Below are 21,052 nucleotides of genomic sequence, written 5' to 3' on the forward strand. Positions count from 1 at the left end.
ATCCGGAAGTCTAGACTGTCTCGGGTTTTCCGTGTAGTGAGGAACCACAATGTCCTCTTGGTAGTAGTGCTCATGGAAGTTATCCTCATCTTCCTCTTCATCCTGACATTTAATATTAAGTTCGGAAGGATGACGAGCTACACCAAAAGCCCCTTCATCATCATTGTCGTCATACTCATCATCCTCCTCTTGGACATATATCTCAAGGAGGTGAGATGGAGTCAAAGGAGAGACATATGAACAGTCATGTCTTTGGTATGATTTAAGCTGAAAAGTATTTGATGAAATAGGTGTTGAAAAGGTTGCCGCCACTAAAACCTTGGTTGGAGTAGGTTCCATCACTGTAACTGGTGCAGTCATCAACGGTATAATTGTAAATGGAGCTACAGTCGATGGACTCTTTATTTTAATCGGCGGCGGCGGGATCATCGTCGACGGGCTCGATGTCGACGGGATAGTCACCGACGGGCTTGACGTAGACGGAACCATCGGCGACGGACTCGACGTCGACGGAACCATCATCGACGGACTCGATGTCGACGGGCTCGACGTCGACGGGCTTGGCTTTTTCGTCGACATGACAGTCGTAGACGGCGTAGTAGGAACCTGTGGCCTCGTCGACAAAACTTTCGTCGACGGTGGAGGCTTCGTCAACGGTATTTTCATCGATGAGTGTTTCGATGACTTTGTCGACGAGGCCTTCGTCGACGATACGTTGACGACGGTCTTCTTAGTCACAATAGAAATCCTAGTCCACAGAATAGGTGAAGTGATAGAAGTAGTGGAAATAGTTGCCGTCGACGAAGGAGCTGAAGACGTGACAGATATTGTCGATGATAAAGCGAAAGCTGGGGGAATAGAACAGCCTTTACTCACAGTTTTGGAAGATTCCCTTTTAGAGTCCTTGAGAGCTGTAGCCCGAGGAGACCTCTGAGAAGGTCCAAAAGTAGAGTGGGAGGATTTAAGATGTTTTCTCCCCTCACTTGACGAACTGTCCTGAGATCTTGCTCTCTTGCTGGAAGTTGAGGCTCTATCATCATCTTCAGCTGAAGAAGATTTAAGCCACAACAGGACTCTTGCGTCCCTATCCCTTAGAGATTTTGAAGGGATGGTTCGGCAGATCTTACAATCTTTTGCCTCATGTTTAGGGTAGAGGCAGTAAATGAATCCTTATGTTGATCATCAACATGGACTCTCTTCTTGTCGCAGGATCTACAAGTTTTTGAACTAAGCCTTCTTGTCAGACATCTTGAAGGATAAACTGAGTTGGCACTCAGGGAGACTCCCTTCCACATGACGTGCGGTGAAAATCTGAGGAGAACTGGCTCTGCAGAGAAGGTTCTAGAGGGTGCTGGTATCTGATTGGTTGTACCAAAAGTTTGGTTCTTTTAGCATAATGATGTAGATAGGCTACTAGGATTTGGGCCTCAGGCCTTTTTCCTTGGGGCCTACTACTGTTATTTACCTTTGGCACTGCTATTTTATTTACCGTGGGGCTCCCGCCTCGATGACGGGGAATGATTTAGGCATGTGAATCTATGAAAGATACCCCAATACTGGATAATAATAATTGCCAAAGTGACAATCTCTTACTTTATGGTGTGCTTACCAGAGAGAATTACTTAGGGATTGTCTGCTACTATACAGCGTGAATCTAAGTAGTCATTCTGTACACTGATGAGGGTCTCCTGGCATAGAGAGAAGTAGTTCATCTACAGTGTGCCTACAGGAGTGACAGTCAATTCCCAGGGTGCACCACTGTAACTATGGGATCCTTACATAAGACGTGAGCCCACATCATAGAGGTAATCTGTTCAGCTATGGGGCGTTAGCGATATGGCAGTATTTAGCATAAAGAGATAACAATTGTTGTGATTGCGCGTTATCCCTGCAGTTATGATATGCTTAAGATAGGGGCAGTGTTCAGCACACAGGGAATCGCTGCAGTTCTGGGGTATTACGAGAAGGGGCACCTTTACCGTATAGATAGCTCTTCATTTAAGCTGCATTCATAGTTGGTCCATTGTTTACCATAGAGAGAGTTTCTGCAGTTGTGGCATGTTGGTGATAGGGAGAGTCTTTACTGTAGAGGGAAACTCAACAGTGATGCTGTTCTACCTGTCACTTACCATAGAGAGAGGAGCTCTCCTGTGACTGGGCGCTACAGACATCGGGCAGTGTTTACCACAGAGAGCACAGTTCTTATAGAATGTCTACAATAGCAACGAGTCCTTACCATAAAGTGGGTCTCCGTCGTTATAGTCCTCTGCTGAATAGCGGCTTATATCTTCTGTGGAATAGTCTGGTGGAAGCTAAAATAAAAAGAATATCACAGTCAGGGGTCATTGTGTTACTCACATGGGGGTTTAGTCTGTTCCTGACAGAAAGACCCAGATCTCTGTCACTGAGAGGTCACTGGTCCCTGCTCTGGGGAGAAGGTCGTAGGACTCTGATATTTGCAAAGGGTGTGGTATTGACAGCAGGCATCAGGGGTCTGTAAATGCAAAAGTCCCCAGTCCCTCTTTACGAAAAGACGGCCGTGGGCGTCAGCTACTGCAGACTGCCATGGTGTCTTTTACTGCTAGAAAATTTTAGGTGTCATCCGGGGTCTGTTACTGACGGAAAATCTTAGGTTTTAAATAATTAGTGACAGAAGGTTTCATGTGTCTCACACTGACACAAGGTTCCTTGTTACTGTGACTGACACAATGTCCCAAGTGTCTGCTACTGACGGAAAGTCTCTTGTGTCTGTTACTGACAGAACGTCTCAGGTGTCCATAACTGTTAGAAAGTCTTGGCTATCTGCTAATAAAACATGGAATGTTAAACAGAACATTCTATTTGTCTGTTAGTGATAGAATGTCTCAGGCGTCGGTTATTGACACAAAATATCTTATTTACAGAAGGCATCAAGTGTCTTTTACGAACACGTCTCAGTTACTTGTTAATGATAAGGGGCCTGGTACTGACAGAAGATTCACGTGCCTGTTACTGATAGAATGAATCAGGCATCTGTTACAGACAGAAAGTCTTGTGCGTCTTTTATTGACAGACGATCTGGTGCTTACAGAAAGGTGTTGGTGCCTGTCAGTGACAGAAGATTTCATGTGCCTGTTACTAATAGAAGGTCTCAGATATCTTTGATAGAAAGTCTTGGATGTCTGTTACTCACAGAAGAACTGTTACCGACAGAAATTCTTGGGTAAATTACTGACTAATTGTCCGTTACTGACAGAAGGCTCCATAAGTCTCTAACTGACAGAAGGCTCCATATGTCTGTAACTGACAGAAGGTTCTGTATGTCTTTTACTGACAGAAGGTTACATATGTCTGATACTGGCAGAAGTTCTCATGTGCTTGCTAATTAGAGGCAACTGTTAGTGACAGAACTTTCTTGTGTCTTTTACTGATACAAGGTTTCAGATGGTTGGTAAAGACAGAAGGTTACATGTATCTTTTACACGCATGTTTTACTGACATAAGGTCTCAGATGTCTGTTCCTGACAGAAAGTCTTGGGTGTCTGTTACTGACAGAAAGTCTTCAGTGTCTGTTACTGATTGAAAGTCTTAGGTGTCTGTTACTGACAGAAAGTCGTGGATGCCTGTTACCGACAGAATGTCTGTCAGTGACAGAAGATTCCATGTGTCTGTTACTGACAGATGGTATCATGTATCTGTTGCAGACAGCTAGTCTTGGGTGTATGTTACTGACAGAACGTGCTGGATGTCTGTCACTCACAGAAGGTTTGTTACCAACAGAAATTCTTAGGTGTCGATTACTGGCAAAATGCCTGTTAAGTCTGAAACTGACAGAACGTCTCAGCTGCCTGATACCAACAGAATGTCTCAGGTGTTTGCTAATTACAGGCAACTGTTACTGACAGAAGATTCCTACAAGGTCTCAGATGTCCGGCAATGACAGAAGGTTGCATGTATCATTTACTGACAGATGGTCTCAGGTGTGTGTTCCTCAGGTGTTTGCTAGTGCTAACCAACGTTTAATGACAGGAGAGTCCATTGGTGTGTCACTGGTGGAAGGTCTCCGTTCCCAGCTAATGGCGCTGTTATTGACTAGAGGCCTCAGGTATCTCCAACTATAAGAGGGTTTGTGTGGCGAGGCACTTTAAAGTATCCACCTGTCTCAGCTGCTCCACTCGCTCGTCATCAGTCGCTGCCTCTGTACTGACTTTGCGCCTGAATAGGAATAGGCCCTGATAGAAATCGGACATTGAGGAGTCCAGATTTAACCAGGCACAAGAATTTTCGCGAATTCTGAATTTTTGGGGGAATAACATGCAGATTTTAGTGCTTACTGTGCCATAATTAATAGGTGTTTACGTAGGGATTGCGATTCAATGGGCCACTTGTAATCAGGCCCATTTGTTCATTCCAAGTTAGGGTAGGAAAAAGAGAACTAAACGCTCCTAAAAAATGAAAAATCGAGGAAAAAAACAAAAGAAAAGGGCACATGGAAAGATGCTGGGTATAAGAAGGAGAAGCAGCCAGGTCAGCCAAGGAGACAGAAGCAGCAGAGTCCAGGAGGTTGGAGGCGACTCAGTAGAGAGCTGACATTTGAAGGCCAGGAGAAAACTTCCAGCAGATGGAGCTTTTATTGGTCCCATGTGCCACTCACCACAGTACTCTGCAGGTCCTCTTCATGCATCCCAGGGTCTGAAAGGGTAAGAGATAAATACATGCTCAGAGTTTGTGCGAGGCTGGGGCAGATAAGTAGTATATCTAAAGGTAGAGAGGGGAGACTGCTGGAGCTGAAGGGATGTGGAAGTCAGAAATATTTGCAGAGAGAAAAGGAAGAATGCCTGAGAGAGAGAGAGAGAGAGAGAGAGAGAGAGAGAGAGAGAGAGAGAGAGAGAGAGAGAGAGAGAGAGAGAAAGAGAGAGACAGGGAGAGAGATGGAAAGAGAAAACAGAGAGAGAGAGAAAACAGAGACAGAGAGATAGTGGGAGGGAGAAAACAGAGAGAGAGAGGGAGAGAGAGAGAGAGAGAGACAGAGAGAGAGAGAACAGAGAAAGGGAGAAAGAGTTGGAAGAAAACATTTTCTACTGTGAGAGATAGGGAGGGACAGCTGATCCATATTGTTGGAAATGGGATCCCCGGCTGGCCAGGGCTTTCGCCAAAGTCAGTCAGAGACCACCACACCCAAGTCAGGGCAAGGGAGTTACACGCCAAGATAACCCCTACTCACCCTCTAGGTAACGTGGCGCGAGCAGCAAGGCTAAACTTGGAGGCGATGTAAGTTAAGTATTTGCCCATGCACCCCAGCAACAACTCCCAGGGCCCACCACAAAGGAAACTCCACACAAGGTTATATAAAAATAGCCTTTGTATTACACCAAAACACATTAGATAAAACACACACTTTACAATGTGCCAGAGGCACGGGCAGAATTTACAAGGGATATGTACAAGACAGGGCCACCTGGACCACTGTCAGGAGTCAGAAGTAGCACTTTCAGAAATAGCACTTAGTACATAGAATATAGCACAAAATAGCACAACCAGTAATCACTGGTAACCAGGACCTCACTAGCACCACCTGCACTAGGGAGAAAACAACCACCTACACATCACAATACCTGTGGGGGTGGAAGCACATAACACATGATGCAATGCATAACATTCATTCAGAGGTGTAAGGGAGGAAAACACATGATGCATCACAATACATTCAGAGGTGTAAAAACAATAATAATTGCGCCAATCTCACAAGTCACCACCTGTGACTGTCCATGTGTCCCAATGTCAGGGCCTAAACGTAGCAGTTGCCCACAAAGTGCTGGGCAACTGGTGCAGGGAAAGTTAGGGCAACGTTGGAGCCTCTCTGGCTCAAGAACCACCACTGTGGCACTGCAGAGCCTCTCTGGGCTCACAAAACGAATGGCCCTCTCAGAGCCTCTCTGGGCTCTTAAAGCAAGAAAATGTCCCCTCTGAGCCTCTCAGGCTCAAACACAACTGTGGCACATTTTGTGGTAGTCCCCCCTCTGGGGGACTCGAGGACAATGGCCCACGCTAGGTCGGAGCCCCGCTCGGGAGACTCGCTGTGCCTAAAATGCCCCCAGAGCCTCTCCTGGGCTCCTAACAAGTGTGCCGCCTTGGTTGGAGTCCCCCCCTCTGGGGGACTCGAGACGCAGAAAATGCCCCTGGAGCCTTTCGCCAGGCTCCACAACAATGAGCACGAGCTCGCGCTCCTTGGGGGGGGGGGGCGGACACCGACAACGTGTCCCGGCGCCCCTCCCTTCTCTACTTTGGCCGCCCTCACCGGGGCTTCGGCCTCACACCCCCTCCCGGTCAGCTCCACTCACCGGCTGTCTGGCTGCGGAGGTCCGGGGCTCTCCTTACTCGCCGCTCCGCTCACCAGACGCTTAGGCGGGCTCTCCCCCTTCTCAGGAGAGCCCTGCTGGAACCAGCGCTGGCGTCTGGGCACTTCTTCTCCCTTCTTGCACCGGAGCACGGGGTGGGCTCCCGTCAGCTTCCGGTTTGCCTCGATGTCCTGTCCCCGGCCCGCCTGACTTCCGGGTCGCGGGGGCGGGCTTTCCGTCCGGGCCGCGCTCGGATTGGCCGGCCGGCCAGCCACTTCCGGGTCGTCGCGGGCAGCGCGGCGGCCCGTTCCAGGCACTCGTAGGCGGGGGATGAGTTTACCGAGGAGTGGGCTCCCTCGAGGTAAACTTAAAATATAGCGGCAAGGTCCCTGGCAGGGTGGGCACCTGCCAGGGGGCAAATTAACCAAAATAAGCGAGGTGGGCACTCGCTAGGCAGGCAAAGCGCTCCTCAGCGCTAAAAGGCAATTTACAGCGCTCCCTGCGCTAAATGCCAAATACAGCGCTCTCAAGCGCTAGAGGACCAAAATAGAGCGCTCCCAGGCGCTATAAGTAAAATAAAGGTCCAGCAGAGTCCTTCAGCAAGGCAGGGGGGCAGGGCTGGGCCCAGAGCCAGCACACTGGGTCTCCAGGCAGGGAGACACCCCAAGTGGCGGTCCTCTGGCCCAGCAGCAGCAGCAACAGCCCCCTCAGGATCCTGGAAGAGAACAACATCTGTGGGGACACAGCCCCATTTTTATACAGTGCATTCCTTTGTCTAAGGGTGCAGAGTGGGGGCGGAACCAGTCGCAGCTGGTTCTTGAGTACTCTGTTTACCTCAACCACCCTCTCTATTCACTGGCAGGGCTTGGGTCATTAGACACACCACAGGGGGGCGGAGCCAGCATTGTGTGGGGAAAACCCAGCCCATCCAGGACACAGGTACACTCCTCCCACACATCACTCATGCTAATCTCCCACTCACCACCGGGCAGACCCATCCAGACTTCCTGGAGCCTGGCATGCCAGCCAGCTCCAGCCAATCACACGCCAGCACCCTCACAGCACACGTACAGCCATGTCTAGAAATGGCGCTTCGCTACTAGACACATACATGCTGCATACACCATCTCGCAGCATTCACTCTCACGAGTTCACACATACCAGACTCAAGCCTGTACACCCCACGCATCAGGAACTACCAGGGACACATACATTCCCCATGCATTCCTATGGGCGGGCAGGCCTAGCTCAGCACATGCACTCAGAGTGCGCACGCACTTTCCACTGGGACACAGTGAAAGTGCGCAGAATCCAAAAATCACCATCTCCAGGTCACCATTTCAAGCAAAAAGTCTAGGGGTGAACCTGCCCTAAGGGCCAAAGTCCAACACATATCTATAGAGCGAGAGAGAGACAGTGAGAGACAGCGGATCAATATCTGCAGAGACACAGAAGGAAGCTTGTCATCGGCAGAGAGTGAAGGAAGAGTACCTTATCTGCAGAGACAGACAGGGGATCTGTATCTAAAGAGACAATGATGGAAGATTGTCCTATGAAGAGAGAAGAGGTCGTGTGCCTAATATGCAGAGACAGAAAAGAGAGCCAAATCGGCAGAGAGATAGAATCACGAGAGCCGTATCTACAGAGGAAAGAAGATGCCCTTTCTGCAGAAAAAGGCAGAAGAGATGTTATCTGCGAGGGATAGAAGAATGTGTGTCATATTTACAGAGACAGGGAAGAGAGTAATATCTGCAGAGACACAGAAGAAAAAGTATAATATCTGCTATATCACAATGAAAAATAAATTCCTAGGCGATATAATAAAACAACATTCCTCATATCTCACTAAATTAAAAACACAATGTTAAAAACATAATATTGTGGCAAATAAATAATGAGTCTTCATTATTTATTTGCCACAATATTATGTTTTTACCATTGTATTTTTAACTTAGTGAGATTATATGTTAGCATAGCTTTAGACTCATTATGATTGTGTTAAAAAACTTGTGCTTTTAATTGATTATTGTATTGATATGATCATAACTTTGAATATTTATCATTACATTTAGCATTTTTTTTTATTAGGTCGTTAAACTGTGTCTATTTCTAGTAACCTTTATATGAGGAATGTTATTTTATTATATTGCCTAGGAATTTATTTTTCATTGTGTATTACCCTGACATTGGAATTATATTCTTTATTTCACAGGGGGTCCTTGTTACTCATCTGTTATATCACACAACAGCCATATCTGCAGAGATAGCTTAAACAGCGTTATTTATACACAGAGAGAGGGGAGTGCCGCAATCTACAGAGAGAGAATGAAGAGTGCCCATCTGCAGAGAGAGAAGGGAGCCATATCTGCAGAGTGAGTGTAATATATGCAGAAAGAGGGGAGTGCCGCTATCTACAGAGAGAGAAGGAAGAGTGCCCATCTGCAGAGAGAGAAGGGAGCCATATCTGCAGAGTGAGTGTAATATATGCAGAAAGAGGGGAGTGCCACAATGTACAGAGAGAGAATGAAGAGTGCCCATCTGCAGAGAGAGAAGGGAGCCATATCTGCAGAGTGAGTGTAATATATGCAGAAAGAGGGGAGTGCCACAATGTACAGAGAGAGAATTAAGAGTGCCCATCTGCAGAGAGAGAAGGGAGCCATATCTGCAGAGTGAGTGTAATATATGCAGAAAGAGGGGAGTGCCACAATGTACAGAGAGAGAATGAAGAGTGCCCATCTGCAGAGAGAGAAGGGAGCCATATCTGCAGAGTGAGTGTAATATATGCAGAAAGAGGGGAGTGCCACAATGTACAGAGAGAGAATGAAGAGTGCCCATCTGCAGAGAGAGAAGGGAGCCATATCTGCAGAGTGAGTGTAATATATGCAGAAAGAGGGGAGTGCCACAATGTACAGAGAGAGAATTAAGAGTGCCCATCTGCAGAGAGAGAAGGGAGCCATATCTGCAGAGTGAGTGTAATATATGCAGAAAGAGGGGAGTGCCACAATGTACAGAGAGAGAATGAAGAGTGCCCATCTGCAGAGAGAGAAGGGAGCCATATCTGCAGAGTGAGTGTAATATATGCAGAAAGAGGGGAGTGCCACAATGTACAGAGAGAGAATGAAGAGTGCCCATCTGCAGAGAGAGAAGGGAGCCATATCTGCAGAGTGAGTGTAATATATGCAGAAAGAGGGGAGTGCCGCTATCTACAGAGAGAGAATGAAGAGTGCCCATCTGCAGAGAGAGAAGGGAGCCATATCTGCAGAGAGAGTGTTATATATGCAGAGAGAGGGGAGTGCCGCAATGTACAGAGAGAGAATGAAGAGTGCCCATCTGCAGAGAGAGAAGGGAGCCATATCTGCAGAGTGAGTGTAATATATGCAGAAAGAGGGGAGTGCCACAATGTACAGAGAGAGAATGAAGAGTGCCCATCTGCAGAGAGAGAAGGGAGCCATATCTACAGAGAGAGTGTTATATATGCAGAGAGAGGGGAGTGCCGCAATGTAGAGAGAGAGAATGAAGAGTGCCCATCTGCAGAGAGAGAAGGGAGCCATATCTGCAAAGAGAGTGTTATATATGCAGAGAGAGGGGAGTGCCGCAATCTGCAGAGTGAGTGTAATATATGCAGAAAGAGGGGAGTGCCGCAATGTACAGAGAGAGAATGAAGAGTGCCCATCTGCAGAGAGAGAAGGGAGCCATATCTGCAGAGTGAGTGTAATATATGCAGAAAGAGGGGAGTGCCGCAATGTAGAGAGAGAATGAAGAGTGCCCATCTGCAGCGAGAGAAGGGAGCCATATCTGCAAAGAGAGTGTTATATATGCAGAGAGAGGGGAGTGCCACAATGTACAGAGAGAGAATGAAGAGTGCCCATCTGCAGAGAGAGAAGGGAGCCATATCTGCAGAGAGAGAGGGGAGTGCCGCAATGTACCAAGAGAGAATGAAGAGTGCCCATCTGCAGAGAGAGAAGGGAGCCATATCTGCAGATAGGGTGTTATATATGCAGACAGAGGGGAGTGCCACAATGTACAGAGAGAGAATGAAGAGTGCCCATCTGCAGAGAGAGAAGGGAGCCATATCTACAGAGAGAGTGTTATATATGCAGAGAGAGGGGAGTGCCGCAATGTAGAGAGAGAGAATGAAGAGTGCCCATCTGCAGAGAGAGAAGGGAGCCATATCTGCAGAGTGAGTGTAATATATGCAGAAAGAGGGGAGTGCCGCAATGTACAGAGAGAGAATGAAGAGTGCCCATCTGCAGAGAGAGAAGGGAGCCATATCTGCAGTGAGTGTAATATATGCAGAAAGAGGGGAGTGCCGCAATGTAGAGAGAGAGAATGAAGAGTGCCCATCTGCAGAGAGAGAAGGGAGCCATATCTGCAAAGAGAGTGTTATATATGCAGAGAGAGGGGAGTGCCGCAATGTACAGAGAGAAAATGAAGAGTGCCCATCTGCAGAGAGAGAAGGGAGTCATATCTGCAGAGAGAGTGTTATATATGCAGAGAGAGGGGAGTGCCGCAATGTACCGAGAGAGAATGAAGAGTGCCCATCTGCAGAGAGAGAAGGGAGCCATATCTGCAGATAGGGTGTTATATATGCAGAGAGAGGGGAGTGCCACAATGTACAGAGAGAGAATGAAGAGTGCCCATCTGCAGAGGGAGAAGGAAGCCATATCTGCAGAGAGAGTGTTATATATGCAGAGAGAGGGGAGTGCCACAATGTGCAGAGAGAGTGTTATATATGCAGAGAGAGGGGAGTGCCGCAATGTACAGAGAGAGAATGAAGAGTGCCCATCTGCAGAGAGAGAAGGGAGCCATATCTGCAGAGAGAGTGGTATATATGCAGAGAGAGGGGAGTGCCGCAATGTACCGAGAGAGAATGAAGAGTGCCCATCTGCAGAGAGAGAAGGGAGCCATATCTGCAGATAGGGTGTTATATATGCAGAGAGAGGGGAGTGCCACAATGTACAGAGAGAGAATGAAGAGTGCCCATCTGCAGAGGGAGAAGGAAGCCATATCTGCAGAGAGAGTGTTATATATGCAGAGAGAGGGGAGTGCCACAATGTGCAGAGAGAGTGTTATATATGCAGAGAGAGGGGAGTGCCGCAATGTACAGAGAGAGAATGAAGAGTGCCCATCTGCAGAGAGAGAAGGGAGCCATATCTGCAGAGAGAGTGGTACATATGCAGAGAGAGGGGAGTGCCGCAATATACAGAGAGAGAATGAAGAGTGCCCATCTGCAGAGAGAGAAGGGAGCCATATCTGCAGAGAGAGTGTTATATATGCAGAGAGAGGGGAGTGCTCCAATGTACAGAGAGAGAATGAAAAGTGCTCATCTGCAGAGAGAGAAGGGAGCCATATCTGCAGAGTGAGTGTAATATATGCAGAAAGAGGGGAGTGCCGCAATGTACAGTGAGAAAATGAAGAGTGTTCATCTGCATAGAGAGAAGGGAGCCACATCTGCAGTGTAATATATGCAGCAAGAGGAGAGTGCTGCAATGTACAGAGAGAGAGAATGAAGACTGTTCATCTGCAGAGAGAGTAGGGAGCCATATCTGCAGAGAGTGTAATATATGCAGAAAGAGGGGAGTGCCGCAGTGTACAGAGAGAGAATGAAAAGCGCCCATCTGCAGAGAGAGAAGGGAGCCATATCTGCAGAGAGAGTGTAATATATGCAGAAAGAGGGGAGTGCCGCAATGTACAGAGAGAGAATGAAAAGCGCCAATCTGCAGAGAGAGAAGGGAGCCATATCTGCAGAGAGAGTGTTATATATGCAGAGGGAGGGGAGTGCCGTAATGTACAGAGAGAGAATGAAGAGTGCCCATCTGCAGAGAGAGAAGGGAGCCATATCTGCAGAGAGAGTGTTATATATGCAGAGAGGGGAGTGCCGCAATATACAGAGAGAGAATGAATAGTGCCCATCTGCAGAGGGAGAAGGAAGCCATATCTGCAGAGAGAGTGTTATATATGCAGAGAGGGGAGTGCCGCAATATACAGAGAGAGAATGAAGAGTGCCCATCTGCAGAGGGAGAAGGAAGCCATATCTGCAGAGAGAGTGTTATATATGCAGAGAGAGGGGAGTGCCGCAATGTACAGAGAGAGAATGAAGAGTGCCCATCTGCAGAGAGAGAAGGGAGCCATATCTGCAAAGAGGGTGTTATATATGCAGAGAGAGGGGAGTGCTACAATGTACAGAGAGAGAATGAAGAGTGCCCATCTGCAGAGGGAGAAGGAAGCCATATCTGCAGAGAGAGTGTTATATATGCAGAGAGAGGGGAGTGCCGCAATGTACAGAGAGAGAATGAAGAGTGCCCATCTGCAGAGGGAGAAGGAAGCCATATCTGCAGAGAGAGTGTAATATATGCAGAAAGAGGGGAGTGCCACATATGCAAAGAGAGAGGAGAAAGTGTGTCATATCTGCATAGAGCAAATCAAGCGTGCCTTATCTTTAGAGAGAGCAGAGAAGAGCTATATGTGCAGTGGTATAGTAGAAATATGCTCTAATCGAAGAGGGACGTGGAAAAGGGCCTTATGTGCAGAGAGAAAGCCACAGCTGCCCACAGACAAGAGCAGGTGTTAGAGAACCATATCAGAAGCAAGAGAAGGAAGAGTGCTTTATCTGCAGAAAAGAGCGCTCTATCTGCAGGGAGAAAGAAAGAACAATTGTTCCTTACCTGTAAACAGGTGTTTCTCCAGTATTGGTGTCTTTCATAGATTCACATGCTTGAATATTCCCCGTCGTCGAAGTGGGAGTCCCACGGTAAATAAAATAGCAATAATGCTAAAAATATATATATATATATATATATATATATATATATATATATATATATATATATATATATATATATATATATATGTATATATATATATATATATATATATGTATATATATATATATATATATGAAAACATAATACATAATAAAAGAAGAGGAAGTACAACTGAAAACCTCCAAAGCGATTCCTACATAGGAATGCATGGTAAAGAGAAAAACTACTTGTAACACATTAGTGTCATTATGTTAGTCCAAATCCCAGCCAATCAGGTGCCAGCACCCTCTAGAACCTTCTCCTGAGAAGCTCAAGCCCTCAGATTTTCGTAGCACCAAAGTGATCAAGAGTGTATGAGGAGAAGAGAGCCTCTGAGGGGAGGAGGGTGGGTCGCATGTGAATCTATGAAAGACACCAATACTGGAGAACCACCTGTTTACAGGTAAGTAACAATTGTTCTTCTCCAGTATTAGGGGTGTCTTTCATAGATTCACATGCTTGAATAGAATAGAAAGCAGTAACCTCCGTAGAACTGAGATTGCTAGGCACATATGGAAAAAGCCAAAGACAGTAAAATTACAGTCATGTAAACATTATTAGCAATCACAGAAAACACAAAGGAGGAGGGAACAGAGGCTCACCTTATTTGAAAAGATGATGAAGCACTGCCTGTCCCACTGCGGTATCTGCCTCATTGATGGCATCCAAGCAGTAATGCCTGGTGAAGGTGTGCCTGCAGGACCATGTCGCTGCACGGCAAATCTGATGAAGTGGCACACCGGCAAACAAGGCGGTGGATGAAGACATCGCCCTCGTAGAATGAGCCCTCACTAAAGACTGCAATGGTTTGCCAGCTTGTTGATGGCAGTAGGTAATGGCTGAAGAAAGCCAACGGGCAATTGTTGGTTTGGAGACTGGATGCCCCTTACGCAGTCATCCGTAAGCAATGAACAGTTGATCGGACTTGCGGAAGGAGGCAGTTCTGGCAATGTAAAATTTAAGGCATCGTTTGATGTCCAAAGAATGTAAGCGCTGCTCCGCCGGAGACTTTGGGTCCGGAAAGAAAGTTTGTAGGAACACAGGCTCATTCAGATGAAAATCCGTAGGCACTTTAGGTAGGAAAGAGGGGTTGGTGGGAAGCGCCACTCCTTTAGGTTTGAACTGTAGATAAGGTGGTTTGACAGTGAAAGCGTGAAGGTCGCTCACGCGACGAGATGAAGTTAAAGCCAAAAGCAGCGCAACTTTCCAGGTGAGGAATTTGGTATCCGCTTTATGGATAGGCTCAAATGGTGACTTCATAAGTTGAGATAGGACAACATTGAGGTGCCAAGATGGAGGAGGGCGCCGAACAGGTGGGAACTTGCGGAAGAGCCCTTTGAAGAATTGATGTATGATTCTGGACGAACAGAGGGAAGAGGAGCCATTGTGTCGGAAACGAGAGATTGCAGCTAGGAACACTGTCAGGGTAGCATGTGAAAGTCCTGACTGAGCGAGACTTAAGAAGAACGGAAGAAGCTGCTCCGGAGTGGAATGGATGGGATGGACATTAGCTGCCACGCACCAATGACAGAATCTCTTCCACTTGAGTTTGTAAGTTTTGATGGTAGACGGAGCCCTAGCATGAGCAAGGATGTCCCTGCATTCCTGAGATATGTTCAAGTCTGCGAATTCAAGGTGCTCAGGTTCCATGCCGACAATTGTAGCGTGGAGGGGTCCGGATGGCACACTTGGCCCCTGTCCATCGTTACAAGGTCTGGACGGGGACGCAGAGGAATGGGCTTGCACTGGGACAGCAGAAGCAATTCCGAAAACCATGCCTGTCTGGGCCAGCGAGGTGCGATCAATAGGATGTGGCAGGGCTGCCTCCGCATCTTCCACAGCACTCGCGGCACTAACAGAATCGGCGGAAAAACGTAAGCGAATAGATCGCACCAATCGATCAAAAGGGCATTCCCGCACGACGGTGGGGATGCCAACTTGCGTAAGACTGGCATTTTTGATTCTCCGGTGTTGCAAAGAGGTCTAGAGTTGGGCGACCCCACCGGTGGAACACAAGATCCAGAGTCGGCTGGTGCAGTTCTCATTCCTGTGCTGAGGAAGTGGACCTGCTTAGAGAGTCCGCCAGAATGTTGGACACGCCCGGCAGATGGACAGCTGTCAAGGTCATCTGATGACGGAGAGCCCACTCCCAGATTGACTGGGCCAAGCGAGACAGATGAGGAGACTTGGTTCCTCCCTGCTTGTTCACGTAGTGCATGCTGGTGGTATTGTCCGTTTGGATAAGCACTGACCCCCCGTGAACTACAGGCAGGAATGACTTGAGCGCTAGGAAGATAGCCATCAACTCTAGCCTGTTGATATGCCACGTGCGTTGGGGCGGAGTCCACTTGCCTTTGATGAATAGGCCTTGGAGATGAGCGCCCCACCCCTCCAGAGAGGCGTCCGTCGTGAGCGTGAGATCTGGTGCGTGAACGAGGAACGACGTTCCCGTCTCCAGATTGGTTGGCTGCGCCCACCAAAGCAAGCTCTTTCTCATGCAGGCTGTGACAGCAACTAGGTCGTTGAAGGACCCGGAGACCTGACGCCACTGTAAGTCCAGTTCCTCCTGAATGGGACGGGTTCGCAATCTGCAATTTGGGATCAGTGCGATACAAGATGATGCCATCCCCAAAAATGACTTTAACGTCCGAACAGAAACGGACTGTCTTTTTCGAATGAGGGAGACTAGACGTAGGATCTTCTGTCGTCGCTCGTGCGAGACGAACGCTTTGGAAAGTTTTGTGTCCAGGATCGCTCCGAAGAAGTTTCTGGTTTGCAGAGGCGCAAACTGTGACTTTTCGACGTTGATGGTCAACCCCAGGGACTGAAACACCTGCTGGCAAAGACGAGTGTCCTGACATAGTTGATGGTGGGATTGAGACTTGAGGAGGCAATCGTCTAAATATGGAAAGATTTGAACGCCTTGGAGACGCAGGTGAGCCACCACAGGGGCCAGTACCTTCGTGAACACACGAGGAGCTGATCGCAGCTCGAAGGGAAAGACCTTGAACTGATAGTGCGTTTGTCCCACTTTGAAACGCAGGTACTGGCGATGTTGTCGGATAATCGGGACATGAAAGTACGTGTCCTGAAGGTCTATGGTGGTCATGAAATCCTCGCTGGATAAAAGACGCTGGATTTCCAGTAATGTTAGCATGCGGAAAGATTGGCACTTTAGTGAATTGGTTGAGAGCCCTAAAATCCAGAATGGGTCGCCAATCTCCGGTCTTCTTGAGTATGAGGAAGAATCGAGAGTAAAACCCTTCTCCTCTTTGATGTTTCGGGACCACTTCTACTGCACCCTTTAAAACAAGAAGACGGACTTGATGGTAAAGCTCCTTGAGGTGTGGAGGAGGCGGGCCAAATGGTGGAGTACGAGGAGGAATCTCGACGAATTCTAAGGTATGACCCCGCCGTACAATGTCCAAAACCCAGCGGTCCGAAGTGATGGAGGACCACTGAGAATAGAACAGAGAGATTCGACCTCCAACACTTTGGGGATGAGAAAAGTCATTGGCGCTTGGGGGTGGATCCGCGATAGGAGGACTTTCCCCTATAGGGTCTGGAGGGCTGCTGACGACTCTGCTGAGTGGAGGTGTAACCCTGGTTGCCCTGATTGAAGGAGTGGGACTGTTGCCCTCCTCGAAAATTGGAAGAAGTGCTGCGTCCGCGCGCACCTCGAAAGGACTGCTTCCGGAACTGCAACATGTCCAAAGACTTAGCTGTGTCGGTGTCCTTCTTAATGGACTCCAGGGCATCATCGATGTGAGATCCGAATAGCGATTTAACATCATACGGCATATCAAGTATCTTGGATTGGACTTCCTGCCGGAAGGAGGTGGATTTTAACCAACACTGGCGTCGGAGGGCAGCTGCACTTGCAAGCAGACGGAAACCTGTACCACCAATATCGACTGCACAGTCGATCATTTCTTCCGATGCTCTCTGTCCATCGTGAAGGATCTGCTGAGCGTCCGCCTTGGAAGCCTCAGGTATTAGATCAATTAATGCAGATATGTCCGACCACATCTGCCGGTCATAGCGTCCCAAAATGGCTAAGGCATTGGCTGCTCGGACAGAAGTGGAAGCCATGGTTGAAAACCTGCAGCCAATAGCGTCTAGGTGTCGACCCTCTCTATTGGGAGGTGCTGTGATTGGAGACGCTGGGTTCCGGGCTCGACGCTGTGCAGCCTGAGTCACAACTGAGTCCGGCTTAGGGTGAGAGATCAAGCATGCCGGAGAACCGGTAGGAGCCTTGTATTTCTACTCAAGGCGCGGCAGTTGAGCAGGTAACAAGTTTGGAGCTTGCATGAGTTTAATTCCCTCCTTCCAAACAAAATCGATTATTGGAATCGTGTGGACCTGCTTATAAGGCTTATCTTTAAAATCATAGAGGAAACAATCCTCTTCACGTTGCCATCTTGGCAATTTAAAACGCTGAGCCGCTTTATCCATGAGTAGATGAAAACTGGCGATATCTACAGGAGGTGATTCACCAGAGTTTCCTGGCTGAGGAGAGGGCGTCTGTTTTCGGTAATCGTCCCACTCCGCCATATCCTGGTCGCCTGCATCCTCGTCCGAATTGTCAGGGACCTCTCCGTCCTCACGTTCTGGGACCGCCTCATCATCCGCATCCTGCGGATAAACAGTAGTATGGATTCTGATTGACGTCTGAACCTGAGACGAAGTTGTGGGTGGTAACGTTGGCAGAAGAGACGGTGGAGGCAGAGCAACGGGAGCAGGAGATTGTACCGGAGTACCTTGCGGCGTTGCTGGGAAACGACGGTTGTAATCATCCAGCATATGTTGGAGATTTGAGATCAAGGTTAATGGTATTGTAGCCATAGGTACTTGGACCAACTGTTCTTGAGGTTGAGACTCTTGTTCCCTGCTATCTTCGTCAGTGTCAGACTCCCGACACTTGATAATCAAATCAGAGGGACTATGGGCCGCCCCAAATGTGTCACCCTCATTGTCAGAGTCAGTTTCATGCTCAGAGGTAGTGGCAAACATAGGAGAAGGTGGTTGCGGCTCTGGAGCAGAGAGCTGTTGGCACGGAGCCTGCTTGCGACGATGGGATGAGTCATCAGAGGATCCTGAAGACTTCAAAGGCACTAACGGCAATGAGGCAAAGGAAGCCAGTGCCTCCATCGACGGCGCCGTCGACGCTATCGTCAATGGTGCTGATTTGACTGACGACGAAGCCAATTTCAAGGAACCCATCGTCGACGGTGTGGCCGTCGATGGAGTCGTCGTCAGGGTCACTGTCGACGGGCGATCCATCGTAGACGAAGTCGTCGATGGTGAAGTCGTCGATGGTGCAGTCGTCGACGGTGCGGTCGTCGACGGTGCAGTCGTCGACGCAGGCTGAACATCCGTAGACGGAGTCCTCGTCGACGGGGCTTTGGTCGACGGAGTCTTCGACGAAGATTTCTTTGAGACTTTCGTCGACGAGGATTCTTTCTTCTTCGTCGACGAGGTGATAGGAATCGTCGACGGGACAGGCTTAGAAGGCAAGGAAACTCTCGTCGACGTGTGTGCTGTCGACGTGACCGTCGATGAAGTAAAGGCTGATGCCATCGTCAGCGTCGTCGTCGATGATGCAGACAATGCGGTTCTCATCGTCGGAACGCTCGTAGATGCTCCCGTCGACGACGGAACTCTAAGAGGTGTGGAAACACACCGAGAGGCAGCCGAAGACGCCTGAGAGCCAGGTCTCGTGGGCGTAGTGGTAGTAAGAGTGGTAGGAGACATCACAGAAGCCAGAGGCAGGGCTAATTTCTTCTTTTTGAGGAAAGGAGATGGAAAATCCTGGACACTACCACGCTTAGAGGCTGATGAAGAAGGACCAGAGTGAAAACTTTCTGCATCTGACAGGGCAGAATCCTTGTCCTTTAGACGCTGGAGCCAAAGGAGAAGACGGCCTTCTCTGTCCTTGAGAGTCTTAGTAGAAAAAGTTCTACAGAACATGCAGCTGCCAGCCTCATGATCAGGATATAAGCAATAAATACACTTCTGGTGGGGGTCCTTCTCAAAAAGGCGCAGCCTCCCACAAGAAGAGGTCTAAATAAAGACTTCTTACTTGACATGTTGAGAAAAACTGGAACAAGAAGAGTTGAGGTGAAAAACTGAGCAGAGCTCAGGGAGACGCCCTTCACACGACGTGCGGTAGAAAATCTGAGGGCTTGAGCTTCTGAGGAGAAGGTTCTAGAGGGTGCTGGCGCCTGATTGGCTGGGATTTGGACTAACATAATGACACTAATGTGTTACAAGTAGTTTTTCTCTTTACCATGCATTCCTATGTAGGAATCACTTTGGAGGTTTTCAGTTGTATTTCCTCTTCTTTTATTATGTATTATGTATTATGTTTACATATATATATATATATATATATATATATATATATTTAGCATTATTGCTATTTTATTTACCGTGGGACTCCCACTTCGACGACGGGGAATATTCAAGCATGTGAATCTATGAAAGACACCCCTAATACTGGAGAAAAGGGTATATCGGCAGGAGAGGTGTGCTATGGTAGCAAATGTGAATGCCAAGCGTGCAGAGAGATCATTGCACACCTGTAGATGTGCGCACCAGAGCCACACATCTGGACTGGAAAAGTGTCAGAACTGGAGAGAAAGCCACATGGGGTATGAATAGAGATAGTAATGCAGAAAGAGGAAAGACACCTGTATAGAGAAAGGTGGCCCATGTTTGTGGCTAGATGGTTGTCACATTTGCATAAAGGAGTGTCACAACAAAGAGTTGGTGTTGTTCCCTCCCTCTTTCTGAGAGCTAACTAAGTTAGAAAGTCTTCATCTTTTGAGCCCTTTTTTTGTGATTCTCGGACAGGGAATTCCGAACCCCCTCATCTAGTTTTCACCAGAGGACACAGACTGTGGTGTGACCAATCTGGGAGGGATACACAAAATGGCATTAACGGCATAACACCATTCACAGAGGTGCGCCAGCAGAATACATAGCGTTGTCTGCACGACTAGGCTAGATACTGGGATGAAACCTAGGGCAAAGTGCTAGTGTACTCATGGACCACTGACAGGAATCACCCAGTGGGGCAGTAGCAGCCAGGAATTTTAGAAGGAAGGGTGGCGGGCGGGCCACACACACATGTATACACTGCTTCACTCCCACACATGCACAAATGCGCAAATACATGCATGCGCACAAACACACTAACACACACTCATAGACTACACTCACTCACAACAAATTCATACATTTATATATATACGCACACACCAAACATTCAAAAACATAACACTTACCTGCAATGCAGCTCCTGCAGAGGAAAGCCTCAGAGGTCCCATGGAGGTTGGGACTGATGACTTCTCTCATTTGCTGACCTTAGGTCAACCATTGAGGGAAGGAGGGAAGGCAGCAGCCCCCCACTCGTCACAGAGTGGGATGGGGTCTGTGAGACTGCTGACCCCACCCCGCTCGGTGACACTGATTGACACTCGGCCCTAGGCACTTCAGGGCTTAAAACTGAAGCGTCCAGGTCTGAAGCAATCAGTGACGCTCGCCCTCATCGGGGGAGGCCTCGAGACACTTTTCAAGGGCTGAAGAGGTCATGCCCAAAGGGCTGTGAAATCCTTAGCCTGGCAAAGCTCAGCTCAGGTAGCCAGGAGCCTGCGTATTTCTACTTCCTTGTGGGGACAGTCTGCACACATTTCATGCAAGAATACTGCAGACTGCCTGGAGAAAAGGAGGAGCTGCCTCCTGGAGAAAAGGAGAGGAGCTGCCTCCCGGAGAAACTGTGAAACTACAATCTCCCAGACAAGAAGCCTGGCCTGTGGAGTCATCAGCCCAGCTGCCTGCACATACATGGGTGCCACATCTGCTGGAAATACTGAATATGCCTAGAGATTAACCGCATGCGTGCGGCGCATTTTCCCGCTGTGCGCTGAC

General features: G+C 48.2%; 1 protein-coding gene across 2 annotated transcripts in view; it reads right to left on the bottom strand.

The window, feature by feature from the left end:
• Positions 1-21,052, bottom strand: part of IL6R (interleukin 6 receptor) — a 161,009-nt gene that overhangs the window by 24,790 nt on the left and 115,167 nt on the right. For both annotated transcript variants that reach the window (XM_078671527.1, XM_078671528.1), the window contains 2 exons: positions 4,634-4,671; positions 2,237-2,312 (listed from right to left, as the gene is read on the bottom strand). In XM_078671527.1, the coding sequence (XP_078527653.1) occupies positions 2,237-2,312; positions 4,634-4,671 (114 nt within the window). The remainder of the gene's footprint in view (positions 1-2,236; positions 2,313-4,633; positions 4,672-21,052) is intronic.

This window comes from Lissotriton helveticus, chromosome 12 (assembly GCF_964261635.1).
Source record: "Lissotriton helveticus chromosome 12, aLisHel1.1, whole genome shotgun sequence".
Taxonomy (NCBI): Eukaryota; Metazoa; Chordata; class Amphibia; order Caudata; family Salamandridae; genus Lissotriton; species Lissotriton helveticus.